Below are 12,130 nucleotides of genomic sequence, written 5' to 3' on the forward strand. Positions count from 1 at the left end.
ATTCGGGCGCACGGGTTGCTTCCTGCACTCCCCGTGCCCCTGGGATCCCCTCTGTCTCTGGAGCCTTCCCTCTGCTCCCGTCCTCTCTCTCCTGGGCCTCTCAGACTAGGCCCGCTCTCCTCTCTCCTCTCAACTCCTGCTCCAAGCACTAGAGCCAGGAGCCTGGACCCTTCCACTGCTCTCCTGAGCAGGACTGGCTCTGACTCAACTCCTTCTAGATGGTTCCCTTTCTTCTTATACTTCTACTGACGGTGCTCCCCTGAACTTCTTCCTCCACCCACACCCACTACATGGTTCCCCCTCTCTTGGCTCCCCCCCTTCCAACCAGGGACAGGGCTCAGCAGTGGCTTCATGCAACTTGCCCCTCCTGCTGGTCTGGAGTGGTGTCGTGTTGGATTTGGGTGTGTGGGTCCCGGGTAGTACTCCCTCCTTACCTGAGAGTGGGGTACCACACCTCTGAGTGAGATGCAGTACCTCTGTGGCGACTGAACCCACAGGGGTGCCACATTAGCCATAATGCAGCATTAGGGTCATAGGGAAAAGAAACACATAACCTTCCAACCGATGGAGCCACCTAAGAGCACAATGTCACATCATTGCTGACTGGCCTCTTGTTCTATCCGTGGATGTCAAACTCAAATACATAGAGGACTAAAATTAAAAGCTTGGACAAAGTCGTGAGCCAACATTGATATTTATTAAAAAAAATGTCTACAATTAAGAAAGTTTTTCCTTATTATCAAATATAACGATGAACTTTTTCCTACGGAAATAAACATAAAGGGGTTGTCCCACAAACAAAGTACATTTTAATTAATAGATCTTAGAATAAAATATTGGAATAATATAATATGTTATGTAAGAGCAGTAAAAAGCATATGGCCCAATGGTCTGATTTAAATATGTAATAACAAAGCATAAAAAACCTTGAACAATATAGATTATAAAGTATGATGCAAACAAAAGTGCCCCCAAACACAGTATGCTACCCCCACAGTGAATTCCTCCACACGCATGATATGATGACCCTACTGAACTCCTCCTCAACCTCCCCTGGCAAAGTATGGGACCCCATCACAACTGTAATCCTCACACAGACCTCCACATATTATAATGGACCCCACATAGTCCTCCATACAGTCTAATGGCCTCACATAGTGCTCCATACATTATAATGGCCCCACATAGTCCTCCATATAATCTAAAGGCCTCACATAGTCCTCCATACAGTATAATGGCTCCACATAGTGCTCCATACAGTATAATGGCCCCACATAGTGCATAGCACAGTACCAACTTCTCTTATTCTGTATGCATGGACACTACACAGTACCACGTTTATTATTCTGCATATAGAGACACTGTATGGCACCAATTCTCTTATTCTGTATATACGGACACCGTAAAGTACTACTTCTCTTATTCGGTATATATGGACACTGTGCAGTACAAACTCTGTTATTCTGTACATACCGTATATGGATACTGCACAGTATCAATTCTGTTATTCTGCACTGTTCCACTTCTCTTATTCTGTATGTATGGACACCGCACAGTACCACTTTTCTTATTATGTATGTATGGATACTGCACAGGACCAATTCTCTTATTCTGTAAATATAGACACTGCACTGTACCACTTCTCTTATTCTGTATATATGGACATTGCACAGTATCACTTCTCTTATTCTGTATATATGGACACTGCACAGTACCACTTCTCTTATTCTGTATATATGGATACTGCACAGTACTACTTCTATTATTCAGTATATATGGACACTGCACAGTACCACTTCTCTTATTCTGTATGTATGGACACTGTCCAGTACTAGTTCTATTATTCAGTATATATGGACACTGTGCAGTACAAATTCTCTTACTCTGTACATATATGGATACTGCACAGTACCAATTCTGTTATTCTGTATATATGGACACCGCACAGTACCACTTCTCTTATTCTGTATTTATGCATACTGTACAGTACCATTTCTCTGATTGTGTATATGGACACTGCACATCTGTTGGCATAATACTGGTTTAAAAGCCCCTAGTCCCCGGACGGCTTGTTGACAACGTTTCAGACTAAAACATACAGTATCTAGCTGCCCATGTACTGCCAGTGTCTGATTCATGCTGCTCGTGGTTCTGGCAGCCTGAATCTGATGACTGGTTCCTTTTAATTTATTTTGTTGTGTTCACTGATATGCATTTGCTTTGTCACAAGGACTACTATGGATGTGATAACCTTATGAGTTTACCTCCTGCTGGTCTAAGAGAAAACCTATGTGACCCCCCTGCATATCTTGCTCGCTTCTTTGGGGAGATGGGCGGAAATACAGTATGGCTCTTGGCCAACAATGGCATGGCTGCCCATGTGGATGCTATGAGCAACATTGGGCTCTCTAAGAATCAGCAAGAGAAGGTCACCTATTCCCAATCTCCGCTTTGGCCTTCTGGGCCCTTGTCTTCTGGGAGTGGGCTTACGATGGACCACATCCTTGATAGCTTTTTATGTGACATGTTGTACTTGGGTACAGAAAGCCACAGCCTTGAGCTTTCAAAAAAATGTAGGCAATATATGAACAATATAAAACTTAACGTATTTTGGGGTTACAATAAGTTTCTCCAAACTTTTCAGTGTGTGACAGATCTCTGCTTTTCTACCTGCAGATTTATCAGAGGTGTTGGTTAGTATTCAAGAAGGCTTCCAGTAAAGGACCAAAGCGTATCGAAAAGTTTTCAGATGAGCGAGCAGCATACTTCCGATGTTATCATAAGGTAAATATGAGACATTCTGCATGAAGGCATGAGAAGCTTTATATTCATCTCCACCGAGAACAGTATTATAGTAGTTATATGCTTGTACATAGGAGCAGTATTATAGTAGTTATATTGTTGTACAGAGGGAGCAGTATTATAGTAGTTATATTCTTGTATATAGGAGCAGTATTCTAGTACATAGGGGGCAGTATTATAGTAGTTATATTCCTGTACATAGGAGCAGTATTATAGTAGTAATATTCTTGTACATAGGGGGCAGTATTATAGTAGTTATATTCTTTTACATAGGAGCAGTATTATAGCAGTTATATTATTGTACATATGGGACAATATTATAGTAGTTATATTCTTGTACATAGGAGCAGTATTATAGTAATTATATTCTTGTATATAGGAGCAGTATTATAGTAGTTACATTCTTACACATAGGAGGTAGTATTATAGTAGTTATTAGAGATGAGCGGTGTTCGACTAGAACTGTTCGCCAATCTCAAATTCGAGCTGTTTTGGGCGGTGTTCGAGTTGTTCGACGAACCCGAACGATTTGCAAAAAATTCGGCTGTTGGAGGTTATGTTCGATAACTGTTCGTGCACCAAAAAGCGTGTCCTGCATGTCTGGCGCTATTTAGAGCACCAATCATGCAGGGATTGTCTGCCACTCACTGTAATGCCACAGCCATGGTGGTTGGTGCCCAAATCGATGGGAACAGTGCTCACAGTTAAACATGTAAAGCCGGCAATTCAGCAGCGGCATTCACTGGTACCCGACAATTTAGAACCGAAAGAATAAAGAATCACACATAGATTAGATAGATAGAAACATGTCAGTCACATATATAAGAAGTACAGTGACAGTGTTGCTTACTGTACTTGTCATTTAGTGTAAAGGATTTATTAAAAAAAATAATAGTGTTTTCATGCACCGTCTCTTTAAAAAAGCCGGCCGGCATTTCAGCAGCGGTACCCGACAATTTAGAATAGAAGGAATAGAGAATCACACATAGATTAGATAGATAGAAACATGTCAGTCACATATATAAGAAGTACAGTGACAGTGTTGCTTACTGTACTTGTCATTTAGTGTAAAGGATTTATTAAAAAAAATAATAGTGTTTTCATGCACCGTCTCTTTAAAAAAGCCGGCCGGCAATTCAGCAGCGGTACCCGACAATTTAGAATAGAAGGAATAGAGAATCATACATAGATTAGATAGATAGAAACATGTCAGTCACATATATAATAAGTACAGTGACACTGTTGATTCCTGTACTTGTCATTTAGTGTTAAAATAAAGGATTTATTTAAAAAAAAATTGACGTGCGGTTCCCCATAATTTTAGGCTCTAGCGGAGGTTAAGCAGACGGCTGGGGCAGATGTTTGAAGCCTGGGAAGGGGGTAATACCCACGGAGCTTCCCAGGCTACAAATATCAGCCCCCAGCTGAATACCTAGCCTTTACTAGCTATTAAAATGGGGGACCCCCCCAAAAAAATTACGTGGGGTCCCCCCTATTTTAATAGCTAGCAAAGGCTAGGCAGACAGCTGGGGGCTGATATTAATAGCCCAGGAAGGGTGCCATGAATATTGGCCCCCTCCCAGGCTAGAAACACCAGCCGTCAGCCGCCCCAGAAATGGCGCATCCATAGGATGCGCCAATTCTGGCACTTAGCCTCGCTCTTCCCACTGCCCTGTAGAAGTGGCAGTGGGGTAATAGGGCTGGGGTTGATTTCAGCTTATAATGCCAGCTGACATCAAGCCCAGGTTAGTAATGGAGAGGAGTCTATAAGACACCCCCATTACTAACCCCATAGTCAAAATTAAAAAAACCCACAAACACCCAGAATAAAGTCCTTTAATTGAAATAAACACACAATTCTTTATTGTTCTAAATTAAACCATACGAACCATCACGCCCATTCCAGCTGAAGCCAACGATCTCCTGCAATAAAAGAAAAATAATAAAGCAACATCATCCTTACCTTTCGATGGTTCCCAGGGGCAGTATTATAGTAGTTATATTCTTGTACATAGGGAGCAGTATTATAGTAGTTATATTCTTGTACATAGGGGCAGTATTATAGTAGTTATATTCTTGTACATAGGGAGCAGTATTATAGTAGTTATATTCCTGTACATAGGGGCAGTATTATAGTAGTTATATTCTTTTACATAGGAGCAGTATTATAGTAGTTATATTCTTGTACATAGGGAGCAATATTATAGTAGTTATATTCTTGTACATAGGGGCAGTATTATAGTAGTTATATTCTTGTACACAGGGGGCAGTATTATATTAGTTATATTCTTGTACACAGGGGGCAGTATTATAGTAGTTATATTCTTGTACATAGGGAGCAGTATTATAGTAGTTTTATTCCTGTACATAGGGGCAGTATTATAGTAGTTATATGCTTGTACATAAGGGGCAGTATTATAGAAGTTATTTTCTCGTACATATGGGCGTTATTATAGTTGTTATCGTCTTGTAGATAAGGGTTAATATTATAGCAGTTATATTTTGTACATATGAGCAGTATTATAGTAGTTATATTCTAGAACATAGGGGCAGTATTATAGTAGTTATATTCTTGTGCATAGGAGGCAGTATTATAGTAGTTATATTCTAGAACATAGGGGCAGTATTATAGTAGTTTTATTCTTGTGCATAGGAGGCAGTATTATAGTACTTATATATATATTTTTTTTACATAGGGACAGTATTATAATAGTTATATTTTTGTACATAGGGGGCGGCATTTTAGTGCTTATTTTCTTGTACATGTATTGCAGTTTTATCCACATTGAACAATTCCCTGTTCTGAATTATGATTACTTCACTCCAACAATTTATAAATTATATTGTAGAGGGCCAGTCGGGACCTTTGCAGGAGAATTATAGTGACAACTGTTATTTTGCTGTCACACTTTTCAGAGGCATTTATCACACATTAGTGAAAGGCGCAGGAGGAGAAACCTTTAATGTCACATAATTATGCCCCACACAATGTATATCAGAGTGGCTGCACACGTCCAACACCTTCTTATGCTTTCTGCCATATAAATGATGTTTTCAGCCGTAATCATTAGCGGAGAGTGCAGTAATTGAAGTATATAGAGGATTTGCTGGTGATTATTATTAATGCACTGCCTTTACTGCTGCCACCATCTACGCTCAGGTTATGTCAGACTGACAGAGAGCTCAGCCACGGTCGGTGACCCCTGGACCTAGTGGGTAAATGTTTCCTGTGTTTTTTTTTCTTTTGCTTGTTATAGAAAATATTGGTTTAGATTCTTCGGGAACGTATCACACAAGATAAGCTTAGATACAGCAGATTTGTGAATAGTATCACACGTAATAGGCTTAGATACATTAGCTGTGCAAATAGTATCACATAAAGCAGGCTTAGATATTCCGGCAGGAATTGGTACAATGTTTCTAGCTTTTATTTTGTACCCTATTAATGAAGCAACTAACTTGCATCTTAAATAATCTGTGCTGCTGTGAGGGTCTTGCTTCTTGCACTGCATAAATGTAAGTCTGTGGCTTCCAAAAAAGTTATTACACTTCAATCCTGGAATCATCTGTGCTGCCTGGAGACCTTGCTCCTGCCACTCTCCTTAAATATTCTGTGCTGCTGTGGACCTTTCAGTTTCCACTATATACAGTGGTGGCCAAAAGTATTGGCACCCTTGCAATTCTGTCAGATAATACTCAGTTTCTTCCTGAAAATGATTGCAATCACAAATTCTTTGGTCTTATTATCTTCATTTAATTTGCTTGCAAGGAAAAAACACAAAAGAGAATGAAACAAAAATCAAGTCATTGATCATTTGACACAAAACTCCAAAAATGGGCCAGACAAAAGTATTGGCACCCTCAGCCTAATACTTGGTTGCACAACCTTTTGCCAAAATAATTGCGAACAACCGCTTCCGGTAACCATCAATGAGTTTCTTACAATGCTCTGCTGGAATTCTTCTTTGGCAAACTTCTCCAGGTCCCTGATATTTGAAGGGTGCCTTCTCCAAACTGCCATTTTGAGATCTCTCCACAGGTGTTCTATGGCAGGGTTCCCCAACTCCAGTCCTCAAGGCCCACCAACAGGTCATGTTTTCAGGATTTCCTTAGTATTACACAGGTGATAATTGCATCACCTGCACAGGCAATAATTCCATCACCTGTGCAATACTAAGGAAATCCTGAAAACATGACCTGTTGGTGGGCCTTGAGGACTGGAGTTGGGGAACCCTGTTCTATGGGATTCAGGTCTGGACTCATTGCTGGCCACCTTAGAAGTCTCCAGTACTTTCTCTCAAACCATTTTATAGTGCTTTTGGAAGTGTGTTTTGGGTCATTGTCCTGCTGGAAGACCCATGACCTCTGAGGGAGACCCAGCTTTCTCACACTGGGCCCTACATTATGCTGCAAAATTTGTTGGTAGTCTTCAGACTTCATAATGCCATGCACACGGTCAGGCAGTCCAGTGCCAGAGGCAGCAAAGCAACCCCAAAACATCAGGGAACCTCCGCCATGTTTGACTGTAGGGACTGTGTTCTTTTCTTTGAATGCCTCTTTTTTTTTCCTATACACTCTATGTTGATGCTTTTTCCCAAAAAGCTCTACTTTTGTCTCATCTGACCAGAGAACATTCTTCCAAAACGTTTTAGGCTTTCTCAGGTAACTTTTGGCAAACTCCAGCCTGGCTTTTTTATGTCTCAGGGTAAGAAGTGGGGTCTTCATGGGTATCCTACCATACAGTCACCTTTTCATTCAGACGCCGACGGATAGTACGGGTTGACACTGTCGTACCCTCGGACTGCAGGGCAGCTTGAACTTGTTTGGATGTTAGTCGAGGTTCTTTATCCACCATCCGCACAATCTTGCGTTGAAATCTCTCGTCAATTTTTCTTTTCCGTCCACATCTAGGGAGGTTAGCCACAGTGCCATGGGCTTTAAACTTCTTGATGACACTGCGCACGGAAGACACAGGAACATTCAGGTCTTTGGAGATGGACTTGTAGCCTTGAGATTGCTCATGCTTCCTCACAATTTGGTTTCTCAAGTCCTCAGACAGTTCTTTGGTCTTCTTTCTTTTCTCCATGCTCAATGTGGTACACACAAGGACACAGGACAGTGGTTGAGTCAACTTTAATCCATGTTAACTGGCTGCAAGTGTGATTTAGTTATTGCCAACACCTGTTAGGTGCCACAGGTAAGTTACAGGTGCTGTTAATTACACGAATTAGAGAAGCATCACATGATTTTTCAAACAGTGCCAATACTTTTGTCCACCCCCTTTTTTAGGTTTGGTGTGGAATTATATCCAATTTGGCTTTAGGACAATTATTTTTGTGTTTTTTTCATTGAAGACAAATTAAATGAAGATAATAATACCAAAGAATTTGTGATTGCAATCATTTTCAGGAAGAAACTGAGTATTATCTGACAGAATTGCAGGGGTGCCAATACTTTTGGCCACCACTGTATGGTATTTATCAGTGTGTGCCCTCCAACAAGATCAGCACATTCCTCTGCTGAAATACTCTGCACAGCTGTAAATATTTTTCTTTTTTTTGGACTAGTGCACGCTATGGTCCTATAAAGGCTACAGTATAATACCAGGCAGATATGTTCTCATTATTTTACTCCATCATCCATGGTAACCAGCAGAGGGTGGTTTGCTGGGGAAAGTGTTAGTAGGTTTAGCGGTGGTGGAGGACGGGGTCAGGTTGGTCACAACATGCATCTTAAATACTATGTGCTGCTGTGAAGGTACTGCTTCTTGCAATGCATAAATCTAAATCTGTGACTTCCCAAAAAATTATCACATACCATTCCTGGAATGCTCTGTGCTGCTGGGAGACCCCGCTCCTTTCACTATGCTACTCTCAGTCTTCTACCTCCCATAAGATAAGCACTGCTGTGCTCCTTATACAGTGCCTACAAGTAGTATTCAACCCCCTGCAGATTTAGCTGGTTTGATAAGATGCAAATAAGTTAGAGCCTTCAAACTGCAAATGAGAGTAGGTTTTATGAACAGAAGCATAAATCTTACAAACCAAAAAGTTATGTTGCTCAGTTGAATTTTATTCAATTTTAAACATAAAAGTGTGGGTCAATTATTATTCAACCCCTATGTTTAATATTTTGTGGAATAACCCTTGTTTGCAATTACAGCTAATAATCGTCTTTTATAAGACCTGATCAGGCTGGCACAGGTCTGTGGAGTTATCTTGGCCCACTCCTCCATGTAGATCTTCTCCAAGTTATCTAGGTTCTTTGGGTGTCTCATGTGGACTTTATTCTTGAGCTCCTTCCACAAGTTTTCAATTGGGTTAAGGTCAGGAGACTGACTAGGCCACTCCAACACCTTGACTTTTTCCCTCTTGAACCAGGCCTTGGTTTTCTTGGCTGTGTGCTTTGGGTCGTTGTCTTGTTGGAAGATGAAATTACGACCCATCTTAAGATCCTTGATGGAGGAGCGGAGGTTCTTGGCCAAAATCTCCAGGTAGGCCGTGCTATCCATCTTCCCATGGATGCGGACCAGATGGCCAGGCCCCTTGGCTGAGAAACAGCCCCACAGCATGATGCTGCCACCACCATGCTTGACTGTAGGGATGGTATTCTTGGGGTCGTATGCAGTGCCATCCAGTCTCCAAACGTCACGTGTGTGGTTGGCACCAAAGATCTCGATCTTGGTCTCATCAGAACCTTGAACCAGTCTGTCTCAGAGTCCTCCAAGTGATCATGAGCAAACTGTAGACGAGCCTTGACATGACGCTTTGAAAGTAAAGGTACCTTACGGGCTCGTCTGGAACGGAGACCATTGCGGTGGAGTACGTTACTTATGGTATTGACTGAAACCAATGTCCCCACTGCCATGAGATCTTCCCGGAGCTCCTTCCTTGTTGTCCTTCGGTTAGCCTTGACTCTTCGGACAAGCCTGGCCTCGGCACGGGAGGACACTTTCAAAGGCTGTCCAGGCCGTGGAAGGCTAACAGTAGTTCCATAAGCCTTCCACTTACGGATGATGCTCCCAACAGTGGAGACAGGTAGGCCCAACTCCTTGGAAAGGGTTTTGTACCCCTTGCCAGCCTTGTGACCCTCCACGATCTTGTCTCTGATGGCCTTGGAATGCTCCTTTGTCTTTCCCATGTTGACCATGTCTGAGTGCTGTTCACAAGTTTGGGGAGGGTCTTAAATAGTCAGAAAAGGCTGGCAAAAGAGATCTTTAATCCACACATGTGAAGCTCATTATTCTTGGTGCCTGAAATACTTCTTAATACTTTAGGGGGACCAAACAGAATTCTTGTGGTTTGAGGGGTTGAATAATAAATGACACTCTGAATTAACTTTTAACGTTTTAAAAAAAAACAAAAAAAAAAACAAAAACAAAATTTGCTGCAGTGCATTTCCCACTTCCAGGCTGATCTACAGTACAAATGTCACAATGCCAAGTTAATTCCGCATGTGTCAACCAGCTAAATCTGCAGGGGGTTGAATACTACTTGCAGGCACTGTACATTCTTTTCTGCTGTGGACCCTCCTGTTCCCAGTAAACAGTATCTCATGGTCTGTCACCTCTCCTGAAATACTCTGTGCAGCTGTAAATGCTATAAATATTTCATTTTTTTAAAGGCTATAATGAGCTCCCCTATTTCCTTGTCATGTACCAGGCAGATACTTTGATGTAATTTTTTTTTCATCATCTATGGTAACAGGCAGAGAGAGCGGTTTGTCGGTGAAAGTGTTAAAGGGTTTGGTGGTCGTGGAGGACGGGGTCAGGCTGGTCACCGCTTTCAGCTCTTTGTTCCCTTAATGAAGCTGTTTGTACATTTTGCAAACGCTAATCAATACGTGTTTCTGTGACATGAGGCACGAGGTATCGCAGGGGAGCGCAGAACCGAGAGCGCTGCCTGCATATTATTCTTCAGGACATGATTTATGGAGGGTTTCTAGGTCGCTGTTGCTCCCAAAAAAAATATATATCGTAAGAAAGCAAGCAGTAAGGTCCTGGATGGCAGGTATAGGTTACTGAGATGGTTTTTATTTTGGCTGGATTTTGGGTTCAGGATTTAGGAGTGACAAAATGATTCTGGGTGGGAAAGGTCGCTCCCATACTCTAGCCTAGGTCCTACAGGCCAAATAACAGGCAGCTGGGTAAGTTCATCAGTGTGTGTTGTGTTGGAGCTGAAGAAAGACTCTTCATGGTGGACTGTTTTTTTTAATTAATTTGTGTTGAAGAAAAGCTGTTTTCATTTTGGAGCTGTAAAGTTTATGAAGAACAATACACTTTATTCCGTTTTTATATAAAAATCCTGTGACTGTGTATCCATGCAGCTACCAGAGAGCTGAAACCCCTACAATATACACACATACAGTACAGACCAAAAGTTTGGACACACCTTATCATTTAAAGATTTTTCTGTATTTTCATGTCTATGAAAATTGTACATTATACATCAAAACTATGAATTAACACATGTGGAATTATATACTTAACAAAAAAGTGTGATACAACTGAAAATATGTCTTATATTCTAGGTTCTTCAAAGTATCCACCTTTTGCTTTGATGACTGCTTTGCTCCTTCAAGATTGTTGGAAGACCATTTCCGGTGACTACCTCTTGAAGCTCATCAAGAGAATGCCAAGAGTGTGCAAAGCAGTCATCAAAGCAAAAGGTGGCTACTTTGAAGAACCTAGAATATAAGACATATTTTCAGTTGTTTCACACTTTTTTGTTAAGTATATAATTCCGCATGTGTTAATTCATAGTTTTGATGCCTTCAGTGTGAATGTATCAAAACTATGAATTAACACATGTGCATATATGTATGCGGCCAACCGGGCTCGACTAATCAGCGAAGCAGTGTTTAAATGGGTTGTGCACTACTTTAAATTAACACCCCAATTTATTCCCCCGGGGCCCTTAATGAATTTTATAATTACGTCATGTTGTCAATACTGCTTGTGACAACATCGCTGACCACGCACAGCCAGCACGTAATTAGCGGCGCTGCCTGTGCGGGTACTTCCGCTTTTTAGCAGCCGGGAGATGACCGGCTAGTGCCGGTCATCTCCCGGCTGCATCGCCGCTGACCTCCATGCGGCTACCGTCGGGAGATCAGCGGCTAGGGCTGCGGATCTTCCGACGGCAAGTGTGAAGGGAGGACCGTGGAGCGGCGCCGCCTAGGCTGCCGGTCGGGGTACTTCTGCTGCGAGCAGCCGGGAGATGACCGGCTAGCGCCGGTCATCTCCCGGCTGCATCGCCGCTGACCTCCGTGCAGCAGATGGGCCGCTAACGGCCGCCATCTTGTTCTGAAATCCCGCGTCGCTGATTGG

The 12,130-nt window shown here is 41.9% G+C and overlaps 1 protein-coding gene across 3 annotated transcripts in view; it reads left to right on the forward strand.

Moving 5' to 3' along the window:
• Nucleotides 1–12,130, forward strand: part of DOK5 (docking protein 5) — a 122,488-nt gene that overhangs the window by 78,736 nt on the left and 31,622 nt on the right. For all 3 annotated transcript variants that reach the window (XM_073682761.1, XM_073682759.1, XM_073682758.1), the window contains exon 2: nucleotides 2,677–2,784. In XM_073682761.1, the coding sequence (XP_073538862.1) occupies nucleotides 2,677–2,784 (108 nt within the window). The remainder of the gene's footprint in view (nucleotides 1–2,676; nucleotides 2,785–12,130) is intronic.

The sequence above is a fragment of the Phyllobates terribilis genome, unplaced genomic scaffold (assembly GCF_046119375.1).
Source record: "Phyllobates terribilis strain yellow unplaced genomic scaffold, ASM4611937v1 Scaffold_5__5_contigs__length_657084704, whole genome shotgun sequence".
NCBI classification, from domain to species: domain Eukaryota; kingdom Metazoa; phylum Chordata; class Amphibia; order Anura; family Dendrobatidae; genus Phyllobates; species Phyllobates terribilis.